Source organism: Pelodiscus sinensis, chromosome 1, assembly GCF_052426305.1.
Source record: "Pelodiscus sinensis isolate ZL-2025 chromosome 1, ASM5242630v1, whole genome shotgun sequence".
NCBI classification, from domain to species: Eukaryota; Metazoa; Chordata; order Testudines; family Trionychidae; genus Pelodiscus; species Pelodiscus sinensis.
The window spans coordinates 289465276-289483237 of record NC_143052.1 but is presented as its reverse complement, the minus strand read 5'-3'; the positions used below and the strand labels follow the sequence as shown (position 1 = coordinate 289483237).

The following is a 17962-nucleotide window of genomic DNA, read 5'->3' as shown; positions in this document are numbered from 1 at the left end:
ATTTCTCATGAGTAAAAAAAAAAAAAAAAAAAGTGGGAAAACTCACATAGTGATCACTTACTGATTTATTGCAATGCCCTTTATTTGGGACTGCAGCTAAAGATTCTACAACTTCAGATGATGCAGAATATAGCAAACTGGTTAATTTCATTTTCTTAAGAATACTACACCTGTGTATAGGGATGTAAAATTTAGATTAATTAACTAACTGAATAATTGATGGGATTTCCATTGACTATTCGATTGGTCTATAAGGGTGCCTCTGCCTTTGAACTGTAGCAAGAGCCCTGCTAAGGGTTCTTTTACATTTCAAAAGCAGAACTGCAGCAGAACCGGCACAAGTGGAGACTGCTTCAGTCCCTGCTCGCACCTCCGCAGCGATGGTGCTGGGGGGAACTAGGTTTTAAGCCAGCTCCTGCTCCTCCCCTTGCTGCCTCTTTCTGATGGAGGCAGCAAGTGGGGGGGGGGGAAGCAACTAGTTGCATCACTAGTCGACTATCCAATCAGCTTATGCTTATCAAATAGTCGACTAGTTGCTTACATCCCTACCTGTGTACCACAGTAGGCAGCAGCTTCCAGGGTTAGATTAAAAGATGCTGATTTTTAACTTACAAAAGCACTAAATGATTTGGATTCTTGATATTTTATCATCAGTCTCTCTCTCATATGCCCTGGCAGTGAAAATCAGCAAGGTGCTTGAACTAACAGCTCCCAAGTTTTTTTAAAAAAAAGGATGCTTTCCCCAAATATATTGTCAGTCTTCATCTGAGCCCAAATTTCTTCACTTTCCAGTCTTCTGGAGAATACAGAGAATCATTCAAATTTCCTGACAAATTTATCCTATTTATACCATACAGAAGTGGTCTGTGTTGCTGAGCTTTGAACTGTAGCCATGGGAGCTGAACCCACATGTGATACCACATTACTAAATTCACACCGCAATGAAGTAGGTTCACACCTAAATAAAGTTAAAGATCTGATCCTGCCACTCTTACACATGCTAAGTAATAACATACAGTAAAAGTGTGTGGAGAAAAGTACTACTGAAATGTGTGGAGAAAAGTACAACTCAACAAGTGGGGCAAAACTGGACCTTCAATAAATAATGCTGCAACAGAAATCTTAGTTGCGAAGCAGTTCAATGAAGTCTTCAAATATAGTTTCCTTTCTTTTAATTCATTTTCCATGTCATTTTTCTTTAGTCAAGTAACAAAGCTTTTTTTCATTTAATTCAGGAAAAGAGTTGAAGTTTAGCAGCTCACTTTGATCACCTCCAGTTTTAGAAATGACAAAATATATGTTTATGAAAGGAATAAGGTAGATACTGTAATTAACATACGCACACATTTGATTAATGCTATGATATAAATGACATTGAAAAAATACTGAATTATTCCAACTGTGAAAAACTACCATATGGCGGTTTTCACCAATGATCAACTGTACCAAAACATCTAAAAATAAAGTTGTCCTAAACTAAAACTAAAACAAGCAATTACTAGCAGAAGTTTTTGCATTCTGAGGTAAGGAATCAATATACACTGCAGAAATGTTTCATTTAACTGTGTAAACAATCACTTGAGAAAAAAAGGACAATGTCAAATTTGAGTAATAAATGTAGTATACCTGTTTAGGGTTTCTTTCAAAAATCTATTCTTAGCTGTCAGAGGAATCCAATCTGTTTAATTAAAACCTTAGTCTATATACACACACTCACTCACTGAGTAAGTGAATCTGAACAAATCTAATTTGAATGAAAGGGACTAGCTGACTCAAAGAGCAGTTCCTTGGTGTTCTTTGCTCCAGTGGTTTCAAGTAACCACTGATCATCAACCTCTACAATAGCAAACATACAACACCCATAAACTAAATGGGAGTTGTATGTCTAAATATAGCTACTTTTAAATAATGCATGATAAGTTATAAAGTACTAGCAAAGTATTTATTACATCTCTTTTCTCTAACAAAGGTATATCACTTAACTAGGTAGAGTTATTTATATTCTGGTTATTGTTATATTATCATTGTGAATTGTGACAAAGCAAGAATTACGATTTCCTGAACACACACTACACAACAGTTATAGCAGGAAAGTTTTTCCTATACAAATCTGATTTACACAAAAAAGGAACAAAAGATGCAAAGTAAGCATCAATTCATTAGGTGTCTTTAGCATGCAAAGCAATATGAGACTTGAGTGATCTTATTTCTATCACATATATATAGTCTGGAACATTTCTTAATCATAAACCTTTTCAGAGATGTTTGAAAATTAACACACTTCACATTGCTATACGAAGCATCACACTTCGCTGCCTTTTAAAATATTTTGAAGACATGTAAAGGCTGAAAAATTTGGTACGACTTTAAGTTTTAAAAATATGCAATATTTGCCAAAATACAAATTGAGTAATCTTTGATTAAGAATTTCCTGCAACAGAGAAAGTACAGATCTGTAAGGGAATGTCTACACTACAAGCAGTTTGCGTCCACACTACAAGCAGTTAGACAGAATGTCAAAATAATGTCGAGCTAGAGGACGTCTTACTCTGACTTCTATAACTCTAATTTTACGAGGAGTAAGGGAAGTCGGTAGACAACGCCAAAAGCCAAAATAAGCTATTTTGACTTAAGCGACGTAACGGACATAGCTCAAGTTGTGTAACTTATTTTGGCTTTAGCCCTGCTGCGTAGACATGCCCTAACAGTAAAACTGGTATTTAGTAACTAAAAGGAATGGTGTCTTATCAGGGGATTTCAGAGTAAGATTTCTTTCTACTACACTGTTGTAAACTGTTTTTCTATGCTGCCAAATAGTTTATGTTTTTCACCTGAAGTTGGTGCACTTTAGTAAAAGATTAAGTTAAAGCTATCTTCTGTCACTGAGCTACCAACAACAAGAGTTCTTCAGAGAAAACAACCTCTTGTATAGACTGCAAACCTGCAATGGGACCCATGTGGGCCTGCAGAGTCCCACAGACCCTAAAAATTAAGTCCATAATTGCTTAGTACAGTGTATTAACTGACTTGACTACATCAATAGAAACTTTAACTTCAATGGGACACTGGGCAGGCACAGTTTCTCTTCACAGATCTAATTGCAGGATCAGATCCATCATCCCTAAAGTGTTGTGAGACCCTCCTAAGTGGGAAATTATTTAGAACTCTCTAGAGCCTCAAGACAGAGCAATCTTATCTACATTAGTTTTACAAGAAAGGCGTGAAGTTCTTCAGAATGCCTAAGTAATGCAAGCTATTCCCACCTGGGTGACTTCAAACCTCTCTGAACCATCCAAAAAACACTTTCCCTTAGAGGCGTTAACGTTAACTTTTGACAGGTATTTTTAAGTATTCTCGTTCTCGCATAACCTGAGGAATAGACGTTTCCTCCCCTACTTCCAGCAGCGCGCGTTTCCAACGGAAATCGTGTTTCCTTTATGGCTCTCCTCCTTCCCTTCGTGCACTTGGGGGCTTCTAAACCCCAGCTGGCACTTGCCCGTAAGGTACGGGAGCTGCTCACTGACTGGGGAGGTCCCCACGAGCGGGGAACACACACCGGAGCCAGCGCTGGGGCCAGGCAGCGGGGAGTGAAAGGAGAAAGCTGCTGGCTGGGCGCCGGTCAAGGAAGAGGCGCTTGGGCTGGCTGGACGGATGCTGCCCCTCTCCGCCCGGGGCGCAGCAGCGAGCGAGCTCCCGCCACTGCTGGGCGGGGAAGCAGCAGAGCCCCGGGCACCGGCGCGCTGCGGGAGATGCGGCAGCCGCTCTGGCCCGGGCTCCCACAGCCAGAGGCTTCCCCGGGACCGGACCGGCGCTTACCTTGCTGCGGATCTGGCCCGAAGTGGACACTTTCCGGATGAGCTTCTGGGGGCCCTCGTGCTCCCCTTCGCTGTCCGACGACTCGTCCCCCGCTGCCGCCGCCTGCGGCTGCTGCTGGAGCCCGGCTCCGCTCATCCCCGCCTCGGCCCCGGCCATCTTCCCGGACTCCTGCCGAGAGAGAGCACGCGAGTTCGGCTCGGCCCGGGCTGCCGCTCCCCTCCCCGGGCAGGAGGCGGCGCCGGGGGAGGAGGCGGCAGCGGCGGGGACAAGCCGAGGAGGAGCCCGCAGCCAGCGCTGGAGGAGCGGCCCGCCCGGCCGCCATCTTCCGCCACCTCCCCCCGCGCTCCCGGCTCCCGCCTGAGGGGAGGCGACCGCTGCCGCCTGAGGGGAGACACTCGCGCCTGGGCTGGACCGGATCCCTGCCGCTCAGAGCCACGGGCTGGATAATGCGCCGCGGGCGGGGGCCAGCCCAGGACGCTGCCTCAGCCCGGAGCAGGGGCGCATCGGTCCCCTCAGACCCGCGCCTGCGGCTGGCTCCTGAGCCCAGGGGCTGAGCCTTCCCTTCAACTCCGCGCTTTTGGGCTATAAAATGGGACCTCCGATAGCCGAAGGGGGGCAGCCGCCTGAGCGCTGCAGGCTGGGGGTGTGCGGGACGAGTGCATGTCCCCGCCCGGCTAGTCCCGCTAGGGCAAGCGCAGAAGCTGTAGGGTTAGCTGCGGGAGCCTCCCCTGGCTTTCCTCTCGTAGCCGCGCACTGACCGCTGAGTGGGGATGCTGGGCTGCTGGTAAGCAGGGGCTCTGGAACTGTTTTCACTGACGATCGGAACCATGCCCTTGTGTTTTGTTATTACTACTGTAGTTTAAGCCAGGGGATGGGGCAGCACCCCTAGTTCCAGCGCCACTACTGGTAAGAGATCTAGACTGATCCGCTAGAAGTCATGCCTGTCTTTTCATTGCACCAGCAAACCAGTTAATCTGGATGTTATATCCTAGGGCAGACAAGACATAGGTTCGTTCTCCATGTATATAGTACAGGTAGACCTCAGATGCGACTGGGAAGGGTACTGCTGACCTCAACTGGCTACAATGATGTTTTAAAAAAAAAAAAACTATGCCCCTTGTCTCTGCTAGCTATTTTTATGTTAAATCCTATATCTAGATTTAAAACACACCCATTCACAACTTTGGTGTAAAGACAAAGTTAGTGACCTGAGTGGCAGTGGAATCCATTATGCCTAGTGGAATAAACACTATATGCAAACATGTCTACATTACAAAGTTTTGCTACTTTAAAGCCACATATTTCTCTTGTATACCAGAATAAAATAGCTTTACATAGGTATCATTTGTTCTGGTTCTGGAAGCAGAATAATCTAACAGCATAAGTCACCTGCACACTGGTGTAACTATACACAGTAAGGTTTATAATGGCAGATAATGTTTCTTTTTAAAAAAAAAGTCATATTGATACAATTTCTAGAGTAATGTAGACATGTTCTAAGGATTTATACTATCACCTGTCTTTAGACTCTAAACCATGTCAATGTCATATCAGTTAGCAATAGTAAAGTCACTAGTAGATTTCATGGAGGTTTTCTGTTTTCTCCTTTTTTGAGGTATAAAAAACATTGCTTGGGATTGGGTCATATGTATATAGAAATCCTTTAAAAGTAAGAGACTATCTGTAGATGAGATACTTTTGTTGCATTGTTTCAGTTTAAAGTTCAAACCTTGGCTTGTAAGCTGTTTGAGACAGAGACTTTTTGTTCTTTGTTCAGTTTCTGGCACACTGAGGTCCTGGCCCAGATTAGAACATCTAAGCATTGCCACAATACAAACAATATATTATAGGGCACCACTAGTATCTTTTGTTTTTTCTCCCAATTTCTGAAACTGTATATATCTGCAAGGAGAGTTACTTTCTCCTAGAGCAGCAATGGGCAACCACAAATCATGAATGGCCCTCCTTCACCTGAGTGGACCGCAGCAGCCCACAGGCCACTGGAGTTCCACCTACAGCCCTGTAGTACCCTTTTCTGCTCCCCTCCCTCACTACCTCTTGCACATGGGGGCACTGGAGCCCCACATTTTCTACACCCCCTTCCTTCTCTCAGCACTTCTGGAGCCCCACTAATTACCTGACTTGTGCTCCATCCCCACTTTTCCCCCTTCCTCCCAGAGCTGGAACAGCTGATTTGTGGCATTCCAGCTCTGGGAGGGAGGGGGAAAGGAGGAGGAAGTGCAGAGCTGCATGCAGACCACAGGTTGTTCACCACTGTCCTAGTGTCTGTCCACCTCCCTAATGAACCTAAGTTTTCTGCATTTGCATGTTTAATTTGTCACTCTTTAGTCTCATGTTCTACAGTTAAAACTTTTTGTGATAAACCACCAGAGTGTTTCAGCTGTGAGAATCTTTTTTTAATCCTCGTGGCCTGTTGGTATATAATATAATCAGTGCATGAGGATAAGAATTTTAATCACAGAAACATTTAACAAAAAGACGTTTTGTTACTTTTTGTATTTAACAAAAGCAACAATTGATATGCCATTCATAATTCCTTTCTAAAAACACTAATGGAATGTGAGAAATCTCTAATATGTTACAAGAACAAAATGGAAAGCCTAGTTTAGACACTGTGAGGAGTCAATAAGACTATTCACAGTATGGGAAATTAAGTACAGGCAGTCCCCGGGTTACGTACAAGATAGGGACTCTAGCTTTGTTCTTAAGTTGAATCTGTATGTAAGTCGGAACTGGCGTCCAGATTCAGCCGCTGCTGAAACTGACCGCCAGTTCTGACTTACATACAGATTCAACTTAAGAACCCCAAGCGTCCCCAAGTCAGCTGCTGCTGAAACTGATCAGCGGCTGATTCCAGGAAGCCCGGGGCAGAGCAACTCTGCCTCGGGCTTCCTGTAGTCAGCGCTGGTCAGTTTCAGCAGCGGCTGACTTGGGGACGCCTGGGGCAGAGCAGCTGGGGTGCTGCTGGGTTGCTCCAGTAGCGCCGCTCCTCGGCACTACTGGACCCACCCAGCAGCACCCCAGCTGCTCTTCCCCAGGCGTCTTGATTCAGCCGCTGCTGAAACTGACCAGCAGCGGCTGAATCAGGACACCTGGGGCAGAGCAGCTGGGGTGCTGCCGGGTTGGTTCAGTAGTGCCCAGAGCGGCGCTGCGGGACCAACCGACAGCGCCCCAGCTGCTCTGCCCCAGGGTCCACAACAAAAGCCTGGATTGCTGGGGGGTGGGGGCACACTAGCTGCGCCCCCCCCCCCCCCCCAGCAGACCAGGGGCACCGGGAGCAGCTTTTCTCGCCCCGGAGGTCGAGGTGGCAGGATCGCTGCCTGCGAGCTCCGGGGCGAGAAAGCCCCTTTTGTAAGTGCGGATCCGACATAAGTCGGATCCGCGTAAGTCGGGGACTGCCTGTACCGCATAAATCTTTGCAGCATCTTGGTTCCACGTTTTGTCAGGCACTTAAACTCAGATCCTACCACCTTTGCTCTTGTTAAATAATACCTTACTCTACTGGAAAAATTTTAAAGGAGTTTGCACCTTTATTTTCTGTATCATTCATTGGAACAATTATTGTTAGGGGCCGAATCCTGTCATTAGCAGCACACTACCCTAGTTATGATATAACACTCTTCATTCTAAGCTAATTGCCTTTGATAGTGGGTTACAAAAGAATCTAAAGACAACAGACCTGACTCATTTACAAATACTTAAGTATCATTTAGGAATATGTATTGAATCTGAATATTTAGGTGTGTGTTTTATTTAATATTCAGATACTAATGTGACATTACATACATCTATTATTCTGATCTTATACACACTTGCTACTTCAATACTGCATACCTGTCTGAATTGTTGAATTTAAGTTATCTCACATTAGTAAGCACTACACTGAAATTATTGGGACAATACATATGAGTAAGGTGGACAGGCTTTTGTCCCATGTTTATGAGTACAGAGCCTGATCCAGGAAATATTTGTTTATCTGACTTACTATTTATATTAAAGATTTGGGGCCTCATGGTGCTGAGTGCTATACAGAACCAATAATACATTAAATTTCTTGCTACACAGAGTGGACTTCTGCTTCCATGTGGTGCACCACTGCAACATTAGTGTCTAAACCAAAGTAAGACATGACAGGAAAAAAGATAAGATGTCAAGCATGATACATTGTTCCATATTAACTAAGTGTACCACTTTGAGGTTGTATTCGGTAGGACTACACAGTTGGGCATCATTATTCACGTGAATAAGTCATTTTTTTTCCAAAGCAGCATTTAATTGCATGTAATTTAGGCCTTGATCCTGCTGCAAATACTTAAATGCTTAAAGTTAAGCATGTATAGGGGTCCAGAATCAAGACCTCACATAAGAATTATTACATTTTTAAATGCACAGCATCAGTATTTTCCAGATCAGAATACTAATCTGATTTTCTTTTTCAAACCAATTTTACTTTTTGGGCAGTAGGTGACTAATTTAAAAATACATATTGAACTTGTTCAATATTTTCTGTATTAAACTTACAATATTAGATTTAAGTTAACCCCTCGCACACTTTAGTGTCATATCTAGAACCTGTCATTAGTGGACCCTAGACCATGTGCAAGGGAACTACAGATTTAACTAGACTACTGACAGCTTCTTGCAGCCAACCAAAAGCTATACATCTAGGAACAAGGAATGCAATTCATTCCTACAAAATGGCGATGGTACTCTGCAAAACTGTGGCTCTAAAAAGGATTTAGGAGTCAGGCTGGACAAGCAACAGAACATAAGAGCATAATGTGATGTTGTGCCAAAAATGGCTAATTCAAGGGTTGAATGTGTGAACAGGAGCATAGTGAGGAACAGGAATGTGTTAGCTCTCTATGTGAGTGGTGAGACTGATAAAATAATATTGCAGTCATATCTGGTATCCACATTTTAAAGGTTATTGGAAAATGACAGGGGGCAGAAAAAAAGGATGTGGGGTTTTTAGAGAGACACTTAAGGAGCTCACTCTGTTGAGCATATCAAAAAGGAGATTTCAGAGGTGATTCAATTATAATTTGTAAATACCTTTATAGGGAGAAAATTCCCAAGGGGTCTTTAATGCATTCAAGAAATAAGAACCAATGGCAGGAAGCTGTAGCCAGAGAAATTCAAATTAAAAATAAAGCACATTTTTAACAGTGAGAGCAATTAACCACTAGAAAAAGCTACCAAGAAAAGTGGTTCATCTTAATATCTTGAAAACAAGATTGGACACCTTGGAAATTACACTTTAATCAAATACAAATTATTTGGTTCAGTGCAGGGTAACCTGGTGAAATGACCTATGAAATAAAGAGGATCCAGTTCAATGGACAAAAGGTCCCTCCCAGTCTTAAAATGCTATAAAATTATGAAACCCCAAGGAACTGGGTGAAATACAGGAGGGCTAAGAAAAGAGTCAGTGGGCAGGAATGCAATGTAGCTCCCTAGTGGCCACTATACCACCCTCTTAGTTCAAGCAATATTCCTAGATGTTCCTTGTACTGTAGGGGAATTACTAGATGTGTTTAAATATGTATCCCATGATACCTTCTGCGGGCTGTCCCTATAGTCATCTTTCACTCTCCAGTGCCAATGCCTTGGCAGTTAAATGGCTTAATTAGGGTATATCTTCACTACAGCATTATTTTGAAATAAGCTATTTTGAATTAACTATTTCAAAATTAGATATTTCAAAATAATGCGTCTACACACAAAATGCATTTCGAAATAGCGTTTTTCTATTTCAAAATAGCGTGTCCACACTGAGTGGACGCTGAATCACATTTAAGGCTGGTCGGAACCAGTTCCGGCAGGGCATCAGGTCAGAAGTACCCTGCTGGCCGCCCTGGCCTGGGAAGAGCAAGAGGCCCCCTATTTTGAAATAAGCGTCTACACAGCGCTTATTTTGAAATAGCAATTTCAAAATTGGCGCTATTCCTCGTGGAATGAGGTTTACCAATTTTGAAATAAGCCCTCCACTATTTTGAATTAATTTCGAAATAATGGAATGGCTGTGTAGACGCTAGGAAAGTTATTTTGAAATAACGGCTGTTATTTCAAAATAATGTTGCTGTGTAGACATGCCCTTAGTGAGCAGGCCCATGGCCCTTCACAAAAAAGTGATTTATCTCCTAATGCAAATTTCAGCTTTACAAAATTGGGATGCTGGGGAAAGAGCTACATTGCCAGTGAAAATGCGGTGGTTTTAGAAGCTAAAATAGGAAAATAACAAGTTAGTTATTTAAATAGTAGATGTCTTCAGGTCACCAGGGCCTGATGAAATATATCCTTGAATATTCAAGGACCTCACTGAGGAGATATGAGCCATTAGCTATTAACTTTAAAAAGTCATGGACTATACAAGAAATTTAACTGGAAAGAGGCAAATATGGTGCCCATCTATAAAAAGGGAAATAAAGATAATCGAGGAAATTACAGACCAGTCATCTTAACTTCTGTACTAGTGGGTCATATAATTAAGAAATCCATTTTCAACCATATATAATAGGGCGATAAGTAACAGCCTGAACTGGTAAAGAACAAATTGTGTCAAATCAACCTAATAGCTTTCTTTAACAGGGTAACAAGCCTTGTGGATAAGAGGGAAAACAGTAAATGTGGTATATCCATATGTTAGTAAGGCATTTGATACAGTCTCACATTAACAAAGTAGGGATATACAACCTAGATGGAGCTACTGTAAGATGGATGCATAACTGGTTGGATAACCACTCTCAGGCTATGTCTACACTGGCGGGTTGTTGCGCCAGAAGTATGCAAATGAGGCTGAGCATGGAATATCGCTGAGCCTCAGTTGCATACCTAATGAGTCGCCATTTTGCAGAAGAGGCTCTTGCACTAGAAGGAGCTATCTACATTGCCCCTTCTTGCACAAGAAAAACCCTCTTGCGCAATATTTTCAGGAATAACGGCATTGCGCAAGAGGGTTTTTCTTGCGCAAGAAGGGATGGTGTAGCCAGCTCCGTCTAGCACAAGAGCCTCTTCTGCAAAAATGGTGGCTCATAAGGTATGCAAATGAGACTTGGCGATATTCCACACTTAGCCTCATTTGCATACTTTTGGCACAACAACCCGCCAGTGTAGACATAGCCTCAGAGTAGTTATCAATGGTTCACAGTCATGCTGGATGAGCATAACAACTGGGGTTTCTCAGAGATCAGCTTTGGAACCACTAGTGTGCGATATCATCATCAATTATTTAGATAATAGAGAGCACACTTATAAAGTTTGTGGATGACACCATGCTGGGAGGGGTTGCAAGCAGGGGAGTGGACAGCCATGCCAGGCTTCTAGGCAATGTGGGGAGGGCTTACTCCATGCTTTTGAAAGGGCAGAGCCTCAGGTGTAATGGGTGGGGCTGGAGCAGCCAGTTGACAGTGCTACCAAACCACCACTGCACTTAGAGCCTCTCTGAGTACTCAGAGCAGCACTCCAACGGTGATTTAAAGGGCCTGGGGCTCTAGTCACTGCCCCACTCTTTAGAATCACTTGCCCTGAGACAGTTCCCCCCTTTGCCCTCCTCTTCCCCTCCCCCACCGCCTGTCAGCAAGCCTGATTGCAAGCACTTTGGCAGATAGGAATATAATTAAATGATCTAGATCTGGATAAATCGTCTGAGGTAAATACGATTAAGTTCAATAAGGACAAATGCAAAATACTCCACATAGGAAGGAACAATCAGTTTCACAGGTACAAAATGGGAAATGACTACCTAGGAAGGCGTCCTGTGGAAAAGGCTCTAGGGGTCACAGTAGACCACAAGCTAAATATAAGTGAACAGTGTGATACTGTTGCAGAAAAAGCAAAAATCATTAAGGGATGTATTTGCAAGAGTGTTGTAAGCAAAACATGGGTAAGTATTTTTTTTTTCTGCTCTACTCTGCATTAATCAGGCCTCAGCTGGAGGACTGTGTCCAGTTCTGCGTGACATATTTCAGAGAATATTTGGAAAAATTGGAAAAGGTCCAGAGAAGATAAACAAAAATGATTACAAGTCTAGAAAACATGACCTATGAGGGAAGATTGGAAAAATAGGCATTGTTTAGTCTAGAAAAGAGAAGATGGAGGGGACATAACAGTTTTCAAGTATCTAAAAGGTTGTTATTAGGAGATTGTTACTAAGAGGAGAGAGAAAAAAATATTCTCCTTAACCTTTGATTATATGACAAGAAGCAATGGGCTTAAATTGCATCAAAGGAGATTTAGATTGGACATTAGGAAAAACTTCCTGTCACGGTGGCTAAACCCTGGAATAAATTGCCTAAGGAGTTTGTGGAATTTCTGTCACTGGAGATTTTTAAGATCAGGTTAAACAAATACCAGCCAGGGATGTTATAGATGGTGCTTGGTCAGTCCTGCCATGAGTGCAGGGGACTAGATTTGATGACCTCTCAAGGGACCTTCCAGTTTTATAATTCTATGATTGTTAGGGAAGGGTGTCTTCTGTGTTACTATTTGATTCTTAGTAGATACAGTCTAGATATGTCCAAGTTGCTGAACGTGACCCATAATTACATATTCATAATATGGTTTCTTCAGAGTTTTTAATGGAAGTTTGTAATAATATGCTCTATATACTGCAATCAGTTAAGGTTTGTAAAGTGCTTTGAAGGTGAAGAAAGTTGTGTAACTGCCAAATGTTAATCACCCTGAATTGTTCATTTATGTCAGGGGTGGGGAACTTAAACCCCAAGGGCTGGATGTTGCCCACAGCCTGCCTGGATCCGGTCCCCTGAGGCTCGGAACTCCTCCCAGCATTTCCTGTGCTGGTGCTCCAGCCCTTCTGCTGTCCCCCTGTGAGGCTGAAGTACACAAAATCTACTAGCCCTGCCTTCCCTCCTTCACTAGACTCTGGGAGCATGGGATGAGTCTTTCTGCTTCTTAGTCAGGGGCTACATCAGTAATTTGTTTTGGTTTTGTGCTTCTCAGTTGTGTGCAGCCCCTGCTGATTTTTCTGTGGGTCAGTGGCCTCTCATCCAAAAAAGGTTCCCCACCTCAATGTGTATAAATGTAAAAAATTCTTATTGTGGAAATACATATTGTGCCTGGACAAAGTCAGATTATATAATGTCAATGTTTCTACAAGTTCTCCTGTAGAAAGGCAAAATTGCTAGTGATATTTGCCTCATTGTGGACAGCAGGTTCAGCCACTCATCTTGGTAAACTGCTTCATGGATACTTTTTTTAGTACACTGTGTCTTATTAAGCAAATTAAACAGATTTTAAGTCAGACTTGGTAAAACTAAAAATCTCTTTCAAGCTGAGTTTTATACATCAGATTACAGCCAAAAAGGAATTTGACTGTTAACTACAGTATAAAGTTAATACTAGAGGGGCCACAGACTGCTGTGAGTTGAAGTGGATTCATGGTGCACATAAGTGAGACAATTATATGCACTTATATACACAACTATTATATAATATTGTATATGTTTTTATTCTTGCATTCTGTTTAACTTGTTTTGACATTTCGTACTATTTTAATAATTGTAAACATTCTAATTAGAACTAAAGCAGCTTAAGACTGGTGGAAAGAATAAAGTAAAATGTGTGCATGTCAGTGCTGAGTCTCAAATGGTGAAATCTAGCATGATTCTATTGAAGTCATTATAGTTATGACCCTTTTCATCAGCTGAACTTGGCCCCTTCATATTCAGGGAACCCAAATTGCTTGACAGATCATCTTCACTTTTTAAACACTGGGAGATTTTAGCTACACGGCCTTTATTATTGTCAGTGGGAACAGCATGACTGAAACCAATATACACTAACATCATTTGATAGTATAATTTACTCTGAGAGAAAATAAAAGTTGATCACAGAAACTTGAGCAAAGAATTCCAGCTCTCATGTTGATTCTCATGATTTTAGACAAATCACCTCACCTTTCTGTTGTTTTCTATCTGTAAAGCGGGGATAATATCTATTTATTCACTTCACAGGCTGTTCTAATAATGCAGTTAGATTAATAAAGTATTGTTCATCTTATTATTTAAGTAGTATTAAACCAGTTTGCTATTTGTTTATGTGCTAAGTACAATTGTTTAACTGGACTTGGTATCCTGAGCAAATGAATTTCAACTCAGGTGATTATTCACTGCTTGCCTGAGTTCTGTTCTCCACATGATCTCCTTAGTAATAAAAAAAAAAGCAAATTGTGACAATACACCTTCATATGGTTGTTAAGCAGAATGGCAACCAAAATTTTATCACAATAGTGGCTGTATTTGAATGGTAAGTGACTGAAGTAGCTTTGTAACCACAGGCTACAAAAGCATATCAGCATGCTTCTAGAGGAAGAACTATGGATTATTGTGAAAAGGACAATATTAGCTAAAACAAGGGATTATTTTGAAAGTTACCAGCTCTTGTATCCCTTGAGAATGAACCTCAAGCATAAAAGCTCATCTATACATCATTGATGGACAGCATAAAAAGTCAATAATGGAGTTTAGACTCCAAGTTTTACCAACAATGTGTAACACACATTGAATACATTTCTAATTTGAACGCTAACAAAAATTGGTTGATTTTTCAAACCTAACACATGCACAAAGTTATTGAATCTTTGTATGAGGACTGCAGATCTGATCTTTATACTCTTATGTATTACTTCTACACATTTGAAATTACTAAGGGCCTGATCCAGCTCTGGTGGAAGTCAGTGGGAGTTTTGCCCTTGTAAAAAGTGCACCCCAAATAAAAAAATTGCATAGATTTTTGAAATTGTACACATACAGCACCGCTTTTAGAAGCAGTTGACCATATGCTTTCCACTCTACATCCATTTTTAGTGAATACGGAGAAGTACTATATGAGTAATCAAGTAGTCATTCCATGTAACTGTGGTCAACTGAATTGTTAATATACACAGATCTGAAAACTGCAGTACATGGGGCAGTGTTTGTTCCTCTGTTATTTTTCAGGGTCCATGCACTAATTTTCTATGCCACAGGTACTCTCTAAAATTATTTTGTTTCTTAAATTAAAAGCTACAAGTAATTGATGTATTAATAGCTACAAAAATTGTTCTACTAAGTGCATCACTAACGCATGTAGCTTTAAAACTGTTCATTGATTACTCTGATAATGTAGAAATTAAATGTTAATTAGAGATTATGGGGGCAAATCTTACCCATAATGAGGAGAGTGAGTGAAAGCAAATTTGTTTCTTATCTATTCAAGCCACTGCATGTGAGAAGGAAACATACCTGAATCCTTGAACCAGAAATTACACCAGGATTTCCAATCTGTTGGAGTGAAATTGCTTTGTGTTGAGAGTTTCAGCTGAGTTTTAGATGGTGGCCTTCAATATAAATACTAGTAACACATTAGGTTTGAGTCAGATTCGCCATTTTCCTCCCACACTGTGTAGTCTCTTGGGAAGGTAAAAAATAAGGGGTTTTCTTTCACTTTTTCTTTATCATTTGGGTGTCAGCACTATTAAAAAATGAGTGCAGCTGTTTTAGCTATCAAAGCTTCTTCTCAAGCAGGATTGGGGAGCTCTGTGTAAGGAACTGGGTGGAGGGCACTGAACTGTCAAACACTATCCTTGAAAGTGCAAATTTAGAAACAGCCAGACAAAATACTCTTATCCTGTGCAGAACCGACAATAAAACCAAGTGAAATTTGCACTTGCACCTGGGATGAAGCTAAATTGCGGATGGTGGAGACAGCAAACTGGGGGGACGAGAGCATTGGACTGACACTTCCACTTAGGAAAGAAACCATACAGTCCGTCAGACACAAACTCATCATCAGCTACATCACAGCCTTGTATTTCATCCATTTCAAGTACAGTATCGGGTCAATATGTCACAGAGAACAGCCTTAGAGCGTATTAAATCCCACAAGTGTAAAACCCACAGGCTATTTTTATCTTTCACTGCACGTTGTGGGCGCGTGTATTTGCGCAATACAGTAAGGCTCCGAAACGGAATCTGGTAACATTTAAGAGGGAAAATAGATACAATCTAGTGACTATAGAGGTGGCATGCTTTCCGGAAGGGATTTGCTTGCACAGACAAGCCCCCACGCAGCAGCTTTCCTCCATGCAAGTTTGGGTAAAAGCCTCATTTCACGTGTAACCAAACCAGTTTGCCGCCAGGAAGGAAAGGCCATCCCGCTGAATGTTTTGCTAACAGACTAGCTGAACCAACGACATGAACAGGAGTAGTTCGATCTTACCCACTTACGATCTCCTTTTGCAATATGTTGAGAGGTTCCGATTGTTTTCAGGACATAATCCTCCAGAACAGAAATCTGCCTCTCTCCCCTCCGCCTTTCCTCGGGGAAAAACTCTTTAATGCTGGGGGTATCCTCTTATTTCCTTCCCTTTCCTCCTTTGAGAAAGTTGTACACCAGCCTGCAGAGCGCGGAGCCTTAGGATTTACAGCAACCCAATGAAACTACAAATGCAAAATAACTGCTCTTCCCACAGAAGGCGAGACCAGGAACAAACCGACCGACACTTCGAGGAAGTGTCTAATACTTCTATTACTAATAGAAGCGGCGAGGAAGCGAAAGAGGCCGCAGACAAGCTCTGGGAGTGGGCAGAAGTGAACGGGAAACTGATAAGGAGGAACAAGGACAACACCGACCCTTGGCTGAACAATAGCCGGGTGGGAAATGCCCGCGCAGCGCAGAACATGCGGGTACCTACCAGTTCCTCCCAGGCAGGGCTGCGGCTGCTGTAGGAAGGGTACTCATGCTGCTCCATCACGCCCCCTGTCCCCGGCAGGCTCTCCCCCTGCGGGCTGGGAAGACGGGGCACCGCCGGCTGCTGCTGCTGCTGCTGCTGCTTGCGGCAAGTTAGCTTGGCTGCTCTCTCTCCCCTCCTGCACCGCGCTCCCTTCCTCCTCCGTCTCTTTTCACTCAGCCTCCTCCTCCTCCCCCCGGCTTGTTTCTCGCCCTCCCTCCCACGGACGCGGAGCGCAGATCCCTCTCTCCAGGGACCCGCGGCTGCAGCTGCCTCGCAGCCCACATGACCCTCCTGTCATCCCATATATGGTGTTGAACCAATAAGTGCAGCTTTTGCCGTCATTGCCGCCTCAGGAGCGCAGCCGGAGGGAGCTGCGGCGCGCGCGGCTTTCCCTGCTCCCCCCTAGGGCGCGAGACCAGGAGGGGCTCGCCCGCTATGGCATTGAGCTACCCCCCGCCCCGGGAAAGGCGCTGGCTGGCTAGAGTGCCGCTAGCTGGCTGCAATGGAAACGGCGCCTTCCTTCTGCTAAACTGGTGACCTAAATACGACGCCTGGTTCCAGCGTGCAGCCTGGCCCCCTGCCGCCGTCCGAGTCCAGAGGGGCTCGGCTACTGATTTTACACCGCTCCGGCGCTTGGCCTGTCTCCCTCCTCTTCTGCGCCCAGCAGGTGGCAATTGTCCAGCCCAGCCCCCAGTGGCAGGGTCCGGTTAATCGGCCGTCGCGGGCCGTCACACGCTGCGCAGTGCTAGGCTATGGTGCAGCGAGGCTTACACGCCATCGCACCTGGCACAAACCGGCTTACACCTCCTATGTGGGCAGCCTGCGTACAGGACAGCTGGGCCAGCCGCCGGGTTGTTTCCTTCTAGACTAGAGGATGCCGAACGGATCCCACTCAGTGTAGCTGTAGAGCGCGCCGCAGTCATGCTAGGCTTCTTATTTTCTGGTGCCTGACGAGCATTGCTCCTTCTCCCGCCCCCCAGCCGCTGTCCCACTGACCCAAAGGTGCAGCACGTTTCCGGAGTGGAGCTAGACCACGCGATCACCCCGCTTTCACAAGCAAGTCACACTGGTTGGTGCCTGTCTAGAAAAGGCGCTACCACGTGCTCCTCCTGTCTCCAGTATCTGCAGGCTCTTTGCTAATTCGGGGCCTGCCAGTGAAGAGCTCCAGGTGCTGGACTCCAAGATCCTGAGGGGGGGAGGACTTTTGTCTTTACCTCTCTAACCTCCCTCCTCCAGAGTCTGCCAAGAGTCTATCTCCAGGGGCTCTGGGCACAGGCTAACTAGGCCCAGAGGTCCCCCTGCAGGACTAAGTCTGACAGGGTTTGATTTCAAAAGAGTCCCCTAGACATGTGTGCCCTTCATTTTTTGAGGCAACCTTCCTTGTGGCAATTA

General features: G+C 43.7%; 1 protein-coding gene across 3 annotated transcripts in view; it reads right to left on the bottom strand.

The window, feature by feature from the left end:
• DGKH (diacylglycerol kinase eta) overlaps nucleotides 1-16823 on the bottom strand; it is a 267641-nt gene extending 250818 nt beyond the window's left edge. The window contains exons 1-2 of one of the 3 annotated variants that reach the window (XM_075918953.2): nucleotides 16532-16823; nucleotides 3817-3984 (exon numbers count right to left, since the gene is read on the bottom strand). In XM_075918953.2, coding sequence (XP_075775068.1) covers nucleotides 3817-3984; nucleotides 16532-16588 — 225 coding nt within the window. In that variant the 5' untranslated portion in view covers nucleotides 16589-16823. Of the gene's footprint in view, nucleotides 1-3816; nucleotides 4046-16056; nucleotides 16496-16531 lie in introns of those variants that run through there. The other 2 variants (XM_075918954.2, XM_075918955.2) reach the window with 2 other exon arrangements.
• Between the last annotated feature and the right edge of the window lie 1139 nt (nucleotides 16824-17962).